Source organism: Microcaecilia unicolor, chromosome 14 (genome assembly GCF_901765095.1).
Source record: "Microcaecilia unicolor chromosome 14, aMicUni1.1, whole genome shotgun sequence".
In the NCBI taxonomy this organism is placed as follows: Eukaryota; Metazoa; Chordata; class Amphibia; order Gymnophiona; family Siphonopidae; genus Microcaecilia; species Microcaecilia unicolor.
The window spans coordinates 23954708-23968452 of NC_044044.1; the positions used below are offsets into that span (position 1 = coordinate 23954708).

The 13745-nt window shown below is 41.7% G+C and overlaps 2 protein-coding genes across 2 annotated transcripts; both read left to right on the forward strand.

The window, feature by feature from the left end:
• The first annotated feature begins 802 nt into the window (after positions 1-802).
• LOC115457927 (olfactory receptor 11L1-like) lies at positions 803-1723 on the forward strand. Its single transcript, XM_030187634.1, has one exon. It carries the CDS (start codon positions 803-805, stop codon positions 1721-1723), a length of 921 nt encoding a protein of 306 aa, XP_030043494.1.
• A 9677-nt stretch (positions 1724-11400) lies between these two features.
• Positions 11401-12324, forward strand: LOC115457855 (olfactory receptor 11H6-like). Its single transcript, XM_030187511.1, has one exon. The coding sequence runs from the start codon at positions 11401-11403 to the stop codon at positions 12322-12324; it is 924 nt and encodes a 307-aa protein (XP_030043371.1).
• Positions 12325-13745: the final 1421 nt, after the last annotated feature.

The following is a 13745-nucleotide window of genomic DNA, read 5'->3' on the forward strand; positions in this document are numbered from 1 at the left end:
AAATCAATTGATCAATAAGTCATCAGCACTGATAATTGGCTAACAACCAATTATTGACATTAGTTGGCCTTAAATGGAATTTATGTGTGGATCGCATTCTATAGCACGTAAAGCACGTAAATTCAAGTGGCGTGGCCAGGGGCATTTCGGGGCATTCCCAGAATTTATGTGCATTGTTACAGAATAGACCTGATAAGTGAAATGACCCAAGAGAAAAATTATCCGGCTACCCATCCTTACTATTTACATCTACCATTTTTCATCAGTAATAAATATTTGATCCTTCTAGAAAACGAATAAGAATGGCATGTTTGAAATATTAAGTACAAACTTGCTCCAGTCTACCAATATCTTTATTGAAAAAATGTGCTCCAACACTAAGCACATATCATAGTTAAAAACAATAATAACAAAATAACAATCCTCACTCATTCACTCATACCCCATTCATTCAAAGTACCTGTCTAGTGACTTTTCATTTTGTATAGTAATAGAATTTATATATACAAATACTCATAATAGTCTCCTCAATAAATATTTAAGCTTTTACATTCTACTACAATATCTGATTATTAATGTCTTCTTAAAGGTGTTGTCTCAACTGTTCACATGGACACTTGTTACTTCACAGTGTCAAAATAATCTCCATGGAGTTGTTGAAATAGTCTCTGACACTATGTTTGAAATATGCCATTGGAAAAAAATATGACCGATGAAGAATAGAACCCAATTGGACAGAGTATGAACTTTTGATTCCTATGTTACTATCTGTCCATTTCCTTTCAGAAAAGTCGCTAGCAGCATGAGGGGTGCAAACCAAACAAAAATGAAAGAGTTTATTCTCCACGGACTCTCCATCAATGAAGATACCCAGGCTGTTCTATTTGCACTTTTCTTAATGGTCTACATTCTCACTTTGTTTGGCAATGTAATGATCATCATGTTGGTGTGGTCGAACACTTCTCTTCACAAGCCCATGTACGTTTTCCTTGGGAACTTGTCTTTCGTTGAAATCTGGTACACAACTACAACAGTGCCAAAAATGCTTTCTGGCTTCCTGTCCAAAACGAACTCCATTTCCTTTACTGGCTGCTTTCTGCAGTATTTCTTCTTTTTCTTCTTTGGTTCAACTGAGTGCTTCCTTCTCACCGTCATGGGCTATGATCGATACCTAGCCATTTGTCAGCCCCTTCGCTACCATTTCTTAATGAGTAGTAGGATATGCTTCCGTCTTTCCTCTACTTGCTGGATTATTGGATTCCTCTGGACTTTGGTCCCTGTAATTTTAACATCGCAACTTCCCTTTTGTGGCAACGAGATCGATCATTTCCTGTGTGATACTGGACCATTGCTGGAGCTTTCGTGTGTAGATGACTTTACCACAGAACTGACCAGTTTGGTACTCACCTCATTAGTACTTCTCATTACCTTCTCTTTTACCTGTATCTCTTATGTTTTTATTATACAAACCATATTAAGAATCCCTTCTTCATCTGGACGACATAAAGCCTTTTCCACCTGTGCTTCCCATCTCACTGTGGTTACAATGTTTTTTGGATGTGCTATATACATGTATGTTAGGCCATCTGGACATCATCCATTTTATCAGGATAAGTTGGTGGCTGTACTCTACACTGTTTTGACTCCTTTGTTGAATCCCATCATCTACAGTCTGAGAAACAAAGAATTCATAGAGGCAGTGAAGAAAGTCATGCGATGCTAATTGCACAGAAGAAACTAATGTTCTGTTCACTATTGATAATAAATATTTATATAATGTGTTTGTACAGATAATATTTCAGTTCGTGTTTCCATATTTATATAGTTGTATAGCACCTAGCTTTTTTGAATTATTGTTCCATCTACCCATTTTTTCATTCCTATTTCTGGCTTCCTCAAATATGAGTTTCTAGTTTGTAGTTTTAAATGCATGCACAATATGGACACTCCTGAGGAGAAAATTGACCAGCTATATGACTATATAGTTTCCCAGGTAAGAAATAGAAATAAAACAAAATAAAACATGGAAAAGAAAATAAGATGATACCTTTTTTATTGAACATAACTTAATACATTTCTTGATTAGCTTTCGAAGGTTGCCCTTCTTCGTCAGATCGGAAATAAGCAAATGTTGGTAGATGACAGTATATATAAGTGAAACATCAAAGCATTTCAGTGACAGTCTAACAGGATGGGGATGGGTAGGTGAGAGACAGGGAGATATGCATGGAGACAGGAGGGTGTCAAAGCAGTGCAATTTTATGGTTTATAATGGGCTAGAAAACCCAGATCTTTGTTAAGTCCTGTCTGGTGAGTGTCAAAATATTTAATCATTCTGATTTCAAAGGTCCTGTATTGTTTTAAAGTTCCCTTTTAGGATTCTTACCATGAAATCACTGGTACAGTGTTCTGGTTTTGTAACGTGCTGCCCCACAGGCGTGACATCTTTATTAGTACTAGCATTTTTCATATGGTGTCTATGTAAATTAAATCTCTTCTTTAGCATCTGATTTGTTTCTCCAATGTAGCAGCCTTTGTTACATTTTTTACACTGAATGATATACACCACATTGGAAGATGAGCACGTGAAAGATTCCTTAATGTTGAATATTTTTCCTTTGTGAATGACCGTGGGGTCCTGTGAAATATTTTGGCATAGTTTGCAGCTGGATATATTGCAAGGATGTGTGTCATTCTCTTCTTTTTGAGTCTGTGTTGGGAGCTTACTTCTAATTAGCTTGTGTTTTAAGCTGGGTGGCTGTCGGAAGGCCAGTACTTGTGGGGATGGGAATATCTCTTTCAGTAATTCATCTTCTGGAGTAGAGACTGAAGATCTTTTATGATTTTTCTTAATTTTTCCAGCTCTGGGTTGTATGTCACTATAAGGGGGATTCTGTCTGTGGCTTTTCTTTTCTTTGTACTGTAGCAAATTTTCCCTGGGTGTTTTGAGGGAGGAAGCAATATTCTTGGAGATTAGTTTGGGGTTGTAGCCTTTCTGTTTGAAGGATGCAGTCAGGATTTCAAGGTGTCTGTCTCTGTCCCCTCGGTCAGAGCAAATACGGTTGTATCTTGTGGCTTGGCTGTAAATAATGGATCTTTTTTGTATGTGAAGGATGGAAGCTGGAGTTGTGGAGGTAGCTGCATTTGTCTGTGGGTTTCTTGTATATGGATGTTTGTATATAGCCATCGCTAATTGAGACCGTGGTGTCCAAAAAAATTGACTTTTTCTGGGGAGTAGTCAATTTTGAATCTGATTGTAGGATGGTATGTATTGAAATTGACTTTTTCTGGGGAGTAGTCAATTTTGAATCTGATTGTAGGATGGTATGTATTGAAGGAATAGTAAAATTGTTTCAGAGCTTCTTCCCCCTCAAGCCAAATCATAAAAATGTCATCCGTGTACCAGTAGTATTTTAGGGGTTTGGTCTGGTATGTATTCAGAAATGTCTCTTCCAGCTCAGCCATAAAGAGGTTGGCATATTGGGGTGCTATCCTGGTGCCCATCACAGCACCCATTATTTGTAGATAGATATCATTGTTAAAGCGAAAATAGTTGTGAGTTAAAATAAATTTGATTAGTTTTGTAATGGTTTCTGGTGAGTATTGATGGTCCAGTGTGGATGTTTTTAGGAGTTTCTCACATGCAGCTATGCCATCTGCATGGGGAATGCTGCTGTATAGTGATTCTACATCCATCGTGACCAGAAGGGTGCTTGGTGGTAAATGTTTGATGTTTTTCGATTTATTCAGAAAGTCTGTGGTGTCTTGTATGAAGCTGTTTGTTTTGTGCACAAGAAGTTTCAGAATTCCCTCTATGAGTCCAGATATTTCCTCCGTGAGTGTGCCAATACCCAGGTAAGAATAAACTCTCAGATCCTACATTAACAACTTTCTAAAAATAATTTACATTAATTGTATCTAGTTATAAAACTCAAGCCTTTTCATACTAAGGAACTGACTACTGTAATACCAGTGGCAACAATCTTGTGTTGAACTACTGGAACTCCTTACATGCTGGACGCCCATTAAAACTGTAAGGTATTAGCAGTTGGTAGAAAACACATGTATTCTTTCAGCTTTTGGATTACATCATGCCCATGTCACCTATGTTGGTTGTCAATTATGCAGCACGTATGACACAAACATATATGTCTTGCTTTTATAGTGATAAATGGCCGTCGACCTTTCCATTCATTTATCTCTGTGTTTTCTTTCTTTCAATGATTGTATCTATCTTTTCATAGCTTCCTTGTTTCATAAATTGCAATATATGTATTTTGTTAATATTTTAAAGGATTAGAGTTACTGCCTAGGTAGTCCTGACTTGATTATCAGTCATTTCTTCTTGAGCTTATCTATTGAAGTAAATCTACAGAAAGCATTTCACGTTCTGTTTATTGACCTAAAGGAAGCTGGAAACATAACTGAAATCATCATCATCAGTTATTTACATCATACCGTTCTAGGTTCAAAGTTCAAGGCATTTTAGAAGACATGCAATTGAGTCTACAGTAGAATATGTATTGAAAGTACTGCAAAAAGATGAACAATGATCTGGTGAGGACATTGGTCACTCAGAATCTTAATTTGCAAATTTGCAATCTTGGAACCCTCCCACCCGCAATGTTCCCCAGGACCTCACGCTCCCGTGGTTTCACATTGGTGGTCAGAATCTTTCTGCACAAGTTCTCAACCTCAAAATCCCCCCCCCCCCCCCACTCCATCCCGTCTGCCCCCACATTGTTCCCCAGCCTGGCTTTTACCTCAGTAGGCACATGATACAGCAAGCAGCCAGCTTCCATGTTTGAGCACCTGCACAACTGTCAGGTTCACCCGGGACTAAGCCCATAGCCCTTGGGACCATAGGCTGGAGACTTATGTCTGGACTACTACTGAAGCTACACAGCCAAAACCACAGCCTGTGAAATACTAATCCCTGGGCAACAGTGACAAACGTGCGCCCAGAGGTTGCCACTGAGCCACCGGTGGGTCCTTGATCAACGTGTAAATAAAAGTGCTCAGCCTGCTGTGTTGCGCCTCTTAGGCCGCTGACTTGGGCTTGTGGTGTGGTGGTGGCGCCAGAGAGCTTAAGGTACCATCATTCCCATTTTGTTTGTGTGGGTGGAACAGGCACTGGTAAGAATCAGATTATTTTTTTATTTTATTTGTATTTACATCTCTATATATAAAAGGCACCACCAACGTTCTAATTGAAGCCTCCAGCCGGAAGTGTGAAGGGGGAGAGATATCCGGTTTCCCCATGAGTGTCTGCCCCGCCCTCGCTCTCTCTGTAACACAAACAGTGAAGGAAAACACAGCAAAGCACGAAATCAAATCGCTCTCTCTGTAACAGTGAAGGACTCAGAGGGGGGAGGGGAGAGAGGGCAGAAGCCCTGACTATCTCTGTAACAGCACAGCAGGAAACTTAACACTGAAGGACTCGACTCCAAGGGGAGAGGAGACACACAGCACAGGGGAAGGGAGAGAGGGCAGAGGGCAGGGACACACACACTCCCACATGCACACAGAAGAAAACCTTGCTAGCCCCCGTTTCATTTGCAACAGAAACGGGGCTTTTTTACTAGTTTATTTATATTACTGATACTATTTTGGTTTAATATTGACTCTATCCGTAGTAATTATTCTTCAGACAACACCACTTAAATTTAATTGAATGATATTCTCTGCAACGTTCAGCTATTCTTATTTCAAATTCATTGTTATAGTAATTATTTTAGAGGATAATACTTTGTAACATTGCTGAAGGTGATTTCTCCATAGCTTATTATGATTTTAGAGAGGTTTTTTTTTTAATTTTCAGTGCACATACATAGAAAAATAAGAAAATAAACATCTTGTCAAAAGAAGGAGGGGCTAGATGGGGCAGGGCTAAGCATGAATCCAGGTTGGGGGGGGGGGGCTTAACTGGTCTAACAGGGCCCCACAATTACTTAGACCAGCCCTGGAGCCCATTCAAAGTGAATGGGTTTTGTCAGTGTTACCACACCGGGAGCCGCAAATGCAGCTTGAGAAAAGAGGCCTTTATCTTGGGCAAGCTTTCAAGAATCTGATGAAGGTTTGTTATTATGGAAGCTTGATATACTGCCTAATCTGGCGGATTACAAAAATAAACTGTAGCAATAACGAAAGAAACACCGATATATTTAATAGGACATGGACATTCAACCATACTGTCAATAGAGACATACAGAGGTAACATTCGGGGGAGATGCCTCAGAGGAAGCAGCATGTGGGCAAGGTAGGATGGAAGGCTATGATAACTCTTGAAAGCTTGTCAAACTTATATTAAGTTAGTCCAGTTAAATGGTATTATTTATTTTATTTTTATTTTGTTACATTTGTATCCCACATTTTCCCACCTATTTGTAGGCTCAATGTTGCTTGCATAGTACCAGAGATGCATTTGCAGACTCCGGTGTAGACAAATACAAAGTGATGTTGTGGTAAGATCAAGTTCATGTTGCACAGCCACATTAGGGAATCGTACAACGGAAGAGTTGTGTTATGTCCATTACGTACTTTAGTTTTGTTGTGCTGCAGTGATTTTGCTGTGTTGCAGATTATCTACAAATCGGTTGTTGAAGAATCCACGATCAGTAACTTGCAGATTCATTTCTCTATGAATTGTCAACCTGCCAGAAATATAACCTCTAAAGAAAAATCAGGATGGGGAATACCGTCACTAATTGATTCCTCTGAGAATCTGCCTGCAGCTAAAACCACCAGCTTTAAAAAGGGTGGAGTTTGAAAGAGGCAAGGTGGAGAAAGAGGATTCATGCCATCGTCTAAGAAGAGGATTCTCTCTTGACAAAGCAGCCTCCCAGATTTCTAGACCCGGATCATCAGTTCTCATATCCATCTGACTCATGGAACTGAAGACTGATCAAATATTTCATCATATTCTGAAGACTACAAGACCTCAATCACAGTACGTGGCACATTAGTTTACTCACTCACAAAGAAGTCTACTGTTTTATCCGGAATCAGTGGTAGAGGTAAAGTAGGGTTTCTTAGCATTTTTGGTTCCCATACCTCTATAACTGATCAATGAAAAATCGTACACCCCCTTCCTAAACCATGTGACCACTACTGATTACTGACAGTTATGTATGTTGCCATCTATCCACTAGTAAAAAGTGTAAGTCAACCTGATGTATTTATCCAGCTAACTATTAATGGGCAAATTCCTAATAACTGCCTTCACAGGGTCTACAAGATCCTTCTTTGTACCCCATTTGACCTCTTCCTGTATCCCTTGGGGGTGTGGGCACCACTGGGTAAGAACTCATAATACAGAGCTTCTGTGACCAAAATAGACTTGGCTGTCTAATTGTGTGTGTACATACGCGGGGGCAGAGGGGAGATGTTCTAGGAATGTCCTTTTCACTCTTTCGTCACCCTACATATCATTCCATTACAGTTTCTGGATGCAGAGATCAAGGCAAATAAGCAATCCGACAAATAAACGAATCTCCTGAAATCAAGGAGGCTCGTCTTTAAAATAAGTTGCTTGACCATTAAAAACAAATTGATTGCGATCATTCCCATTTTATTCTTTAGAATGTATTCGCACTTTTTTCCCCCCCTGACGTATCTCCTTCTATTGCACCCCTGCACGATTGTAAATCATTAGGAACCATTGCATGCCACTGCACCGATCAGAATCACATAGTAGGCAGTGTACTGGGAGAAGAAATTAACACACAGACCAGGGTAATTTTACACATAGGTTTCCTGCACTTCTTTGAAACACATTACTGTTCATAACCGATTCACCCTCAGTTTTTCCCAGTTGTGTCAAGCCCATTTTTTAAAATGAAATATACTGTCTGGATAGAAAATTGAATAGAGTATTGTATGGTCACTTGTTTATTAATAATTTATCAAATTGATGGGACGTAGTTTTGGTTGCCTTCTTCAGTAGTTGCTTAAGGAGATGTACATTCAGTGGTGTGCTGGAGCAGGCTCTCACAGGCTCGCAAGAGCCGGTTGTTCAGTTTTTAAGAATTTTGGGAGCCGGTTTTTAAAGCAGGGCCCTCCATGGCTTCTTTAACAACTGGCTCCCAAAATGTGGGCTTGGGCCCCCTGCTGAATTCTCTTTTACTTTGCTGGTGGGGATGCTGAGCCCTGCCAGCCAAGTAAATAGACTACTGCTGCTCCCCGCTCCTTGTTTCCAGCTCTGGGCAGCAGGCTGAGACTTCTCGAGCATGTGAGAGAAGTTCCAGCATGCTGCTCAGAGCAAGACGTTGGGAGTGGTGGCAGTCCTGCCAGCAAAGGTATGCCACGAAGGGAGGAAGGAGAGAGAGGCAAGTGTTGCTCCCCCCCCCCCCCCCGGGCCACCCTTGGCCCTTCCAACTGCAGAGCTGGCTACGTCCGGAGAAAGAGCCTGTTGTTAAAAATTTACCAGCACACCCCTGTGTACATTGTAAGAAAAGCAAGAGAGGGGGGACATGATAGAGACATGTAAAGACTCTCCATGGCATAAATGCATAGGAGGAAGGTCTCTTTTTCTGTGACAGCTGGCTCTTCTCTTCCTGTCCAAGTATAAAAAAAATACTGTTAAAATCAGTTGGATAAGATGAAGCAAGAGCAGTGCACACGCACAATAAATTGATATACTTCTGAGGACTCCAGGAGGATAGTAACAGGTGTGTATCTGGGGAAATCAGTGCTTGTGGTAATCCTGTGCAGAAGGAATGGATCCTCAGAAGCTTAGCCAAGATTGGGAGGCGAGGCTGGTGTTTAGGTGGTGGGGCTAGTTCTGGGCAAGACTTCTACGGTCTGTGTCCTGAAAATGGGGCTAGTTCTGGGCAAGACTTCTACGGTCTGTGTCCTGAAAATGGCGGATACAAATCAAGGTAAGGTATACACAAGAAGTAGCACATATGAGTTTATCTTGTTGGGCAGACTAGCTGGACCGTGCAGGTCTTTTTCTGCCGTCATCTACTATGTTATATATCTGTGGGTAAGATGCAAGACAAGAATTTTGGTGGTTGCATAAAGGAGCATTATGAGGGATTTAGAGGTCAGGAGGAAAAGGAGTGGAATCCCAAGGATTGACAGAGGTTTTAGAGTTCCCTAGGAAAGAGGGGAAGCCACCTAAAGGGAGAAATTTCTAGTTTCCCTAAACTCCTATCTACAAATCAAGGGAAGGAGGAGTCCCAAAGGGAGGGGGTTTGAGAACTTCTGCAGTAGAAAGGAGAGATCCCAAGGAAAAGAGGGAAGAAAAAAGAGGAAAGAGCCCCAGCCCGGGAAGAGGAACTCCCTCACAGCTGATAGCTGGCAGGAGAAACAGGTCACCGAACCCAGGGCAAAGATGCCCCCAAACTGAAGGCTGCTAGCCAGCAGGAATAAGTGGATTTCCCAACCCGGAACATGGAGAACCCCAAACAGGATGTTGGACCAGGAAACTGAGGATGGCCTTAGTCCATTGAAGGAGGTGAGGCCCGGCTGCTCAGCCCATATGCCTAAACTCTGAAAGTTAGGGCTGTAATTGTTTTGTGTTTGAGCTGTGCTGAGAGAAAGAAGAACAGGGGACTGCACAGAGTGTTAGGTTTGAGGACTTTGGGTGTTGGAAACTGCAAGACAATATATCTGCCAAAGACCAAGCTATGCTTGTTATTCGAAAACTGAAGGGAGACATATTATTATTATTAGCATTTGTATAGCGCTACCAGACGCACGCAGCGCTGAACACCTGACATAAAGAGAAACAGTCCCTGCTCAAAAGAGCTTACAATATAAATAATACAGACAGACGAGACAGTTATGGGTGAGGGAAGTAAAAGTGAGAAGGAAGGAAGGGGCAAGGGGGAGGGCAATTGAGTAGTGGCTAGGAGCCAAAAGCAATAGTGAAAAGGTGGGTTTTCAGCATAGATTTGAAAACAGGTAGAGATGAAGCTAGACGTATAGGTCCAGGAAGTCTATTCCAGGCATAAGATGCCGCGAGAGAAAAGGAACGTGGCCTGGAGTTAGCAGTGGAGGAGAAGGGGGACGACAAGAGAGATTTGTCCAGTGAGCGGAGTTCACATATCTGTTAAAGCCAAAGCTGTGTTTGTTGAGAGATTATATCTGCCCAAGAGAAGTCTGTGCTTTGTTTGAGAACCATAATAAAGTTCCTTGGCGTATTTCTAAGAACTGTTCCTTGTTACTTATGTCTGGGATGGAGAGAAACTCAAAGAAAGAGATCTAAGCTATACAAGGTGCCCCCTACCCATGACAGTACATATTTGCTTCATGCCGATATGAATTTTTAGTAAGAAGAGCAATATTCAAGCAATGGTGTTCAGCCTTTCTTTAAATGTTGACTACCTCTGGCAAAATATAATTCAAATGTTATCTGGGTACTGACACTAAATATCTGGGTACTCAGCAACCTGGTTGGAGGTACCCAGGTACCAATGATATTGAGCAGTGGCACCCAGATAGCTAACTGAGTACCACTGCTGAATATTGACAGTGCACAGGCAACTTCCTGTTCCACCCAACCTCTGCCCTGGACCACCCAGGCCCCAACCTAGTGTGCTACCGAATTTCTAGATTTGACCATGCTATTAGTTTGACTGAAAGAAGAGCAGAGGTTATGGACCTCAAATTTCATTACTGAACAAGCGAGGGGAATGTTTTATACAAGGGTCACAGGTATCTACATTAAGATTATTTTTATAAGGCAAAGTAAGTGCATACTTTCCCCTATTCAATGACACTTGATTACACAGCAATCCAATTCAAGTTAAATTGAAATCTCTGGTTCTATTGTTTAAAGCCCTTACAGAGGGTTAATTATCTATTTAGCAGCAAAAGTGAAATTATCACATCCTAACACATGTCTAGTATTAGATAGTAAGAGAAATCCATGTTTAGAAACAAAATGTTGACGTTTAGTACTAGTTAACCTTGAAAGAAAATATTATACAAGGTTAAGTAGTGTTGACTGGGTCCCCACAGGATAATCAGTAATACGTAACTGATGATGCCACTCAGTCTCCTATCTGGCCACCACAACAAGGGCAATCCAGATGTGGAGTTGGGGTGGAACCGAGAATTATCAAGGCACTGCAGATATTCGGTAGCAATCCGGGGATAACTATCCAGTTAACATAAAATATAACAAAGGCTGTTCTAGGCTAACTAGATAGTTCTCTAGCAATACCTATGAAATTGGTAATGCCCAGATAACTCCACGAGCGTCACCGAGTACCCAGATATTCAGGTTAAGTAGCAGGATAGGGGCCCATGATTAATATTCAGGTCTAATTCAGCTGGTAGCAGTAAATATTGTCAGAACCACTGATCGAGGTTGTCTCGATATTGCCCTGAGAATGTTTTCCACGGTGCTTTAGCTTTTTTTTTATGTCTTTCAGGATAAACATTGTAAGGATGCAAAAAGGAAACCAAACGAAGGTGAAAGAATTTATTCTTCATGGACTCACCATCAATATGGGATCACAGGCTGCTCTATTTGCACTGTTCCTAGTGATCTACACTCTCACGTTGGTTGGAAACGTATCCATCATCATGTTGGTATGGTCCAACGCTTCCCTTCACAAACCTATGTACATTTTCCTGGGCAACCTGTCTTTCGTTGAAATCTGGTACACAACCAGCACGGTCCCCAAAATGCTTACTGGCTTTCTATCTGAAATTAATGCTATTTCTTTCAATGGCTGCTTCCTACAATTTTATTTCTTCTTCTCTTTTGGCACAACCGAGTGTTTTCTTCTCACCGTCATGGGTTATGATCGATATCTAGCCATCTGCCACCCTCTCCGCTACAACATCTTAATGAGCAATAACAAATGCTGGTTCTTTGTTGCTTCATGCTGGATTGTTGGGTTCCTCTTTTCTTTGTTTCCTGTAATATTAATATCAAAGTTGCCGTTCTGTGGCCCAAATGACATTAATCATTTCCTGTGTGATCCAGGGCCCCTTCTGGAACTCTCTTGTGTGAGGTACTATTCAACAGAAGTGATCCTTGCTGTATATTTTGCCACAATGGTCTTCATTACCTTCTCATTTACCTTCATCTCCTACAATTTCATTATACAAACCATATTTAGAATTCAATCCTCATCAGGGCGCCGTAAGGCCTTCTCTACTTGTGCCTCCCACCTCGTTGTGGTGTCCATTTTTTTTGGATGTGTTATGTATATGTATATTAGGCCTTCAGGGAATCATCCATTTCCGTTAGATAAGGTAATAGCTGTATTCTACACAGTGGTGACTCCTCTATTGAATCCAGTAATCTACACCCTAAGGAACAAAGAAGTCCTGGAGGCAGTGAGGAAGATGATGCACTTGTGAAAATGTATTGTTCTATTCATCTTTATTATATATATATTTAGTAAAGTTCTTCTCGAATCAGTCCTGGGGACTCGGCGGCCAGCCAGAGTTTCAGGACATCCATTTATAAAATAAAGCCCTATTTTACTTCGACCCCCAAATTCCATAAAAGTTGTTAACAATTGCTTGTGCAATTTTGGACCTGTACCCAATTTGCAATCGCAATTTAATTGAATAGTGAGCCAGTTAGCTCCGATAATTCGGCTCTAACAATCAAATTACTGGTGCAAATTGGCTTCAATTAGAAATTACATGTGTAAAATTAAGCTCTAAGATCTGCGAATAAATATTATGCCTGGGCCCGAAAATCACAAGATGGGCAGCATCCTTCGCAGAGGATTGCATAAATCGGTATAATGAAAGGCCAATTTTGGGCGTTCCCAACTGCTTTCCATCACAGGGTCAACCAAAGTTCCCAGAGGCATGTCGGAGGCATAGTGAAGGTGGGACTTAGGCCTGCCTAACACATGGGTGTCCTCGACCCATAATGGAAAAAAAAGGGTGTCCCTGACGAACACTTGAATGACTTTACCTAGTCCTTTTTTTTCTTACGACCAAGCCACAAAAAGGTGCTCAAACTGACCAGATGACCACCGGAGGGAATCGGGGATGACCTCCCCTTACTCCCCCTTACTCCTCCCCCCCCCAAAAAAAAATTAAAATATTTTGTGCCAGCCTCAAATATTATACCCAGCTCCATGACAGCAGTATGCAGGTCCCTGGAGCAGTTAAAGTGGGTGTAGTGCACTTTAGGCAGGCGGACCCAGGCCCATCTCCCCTACCTGTTATACTTGTGGTGGTAAATGTGAGCCCTTCAAAACCCACCACAAACCCACTGTACCCACATCTAGGTGCCCCCCTTCACCCATAAGGGCTATGGTAGTGCTGTACATTTGTGGGGAGTGGGTTTTGGGGGGGCTCAGCACACAAAGTAAGGGAGCTATGCACCTGGGAGCAATTTCTGAAGTCCACTGGAGTGTCCCCTAGGTTGCCCGGTTGGTGTCCTGGTATGTCACGGGGACCAGTGCACTAGGAATGCTGGCTCCTCCCATGACCAAAGGGCTTGCATTTGGTCGTTTCTGAGATGGGCGTCCTTAGTTTCCATTATCGCCAAAAATCAGAAACGACCAAGTCTAAGGATGACCATCTCTAGGGACGACCTAAATGTCAAGATTTGGGCGTCCCCGACCGTATTATCGAAACAAAAGTTGGACGCCCATCTTGTTTCGATAATATGGGTTTGCCCGCCCCTTCGCCGGGACGTTCTGCGAGGACGTCCTCAAGAAAACTTGGGCGCCCCTTTCGATATACCCCTCCACTTCACCACACTTCTAAAAGCTGCCCACTGGCTTCCACTGCCCCACCATATTATTTTAAAATTC

Bases quoted from the DNA above. Each gene is read 5' to 3' on its own strand.
- LOC115457855 (XM_030187511.1), top strand. From the start codon at position 11,401: ATGCAAAAAGGAAACCAAACGAAGGTGAAAGAATTTATTCTTCATGGA.
- LOC115457927 (XM_030187634.1), top strand. From the start codon at position 803: ATGAGGGGTGCAAACCAAACAAAAATGAAAGAGTTTATTCTCCACGGA.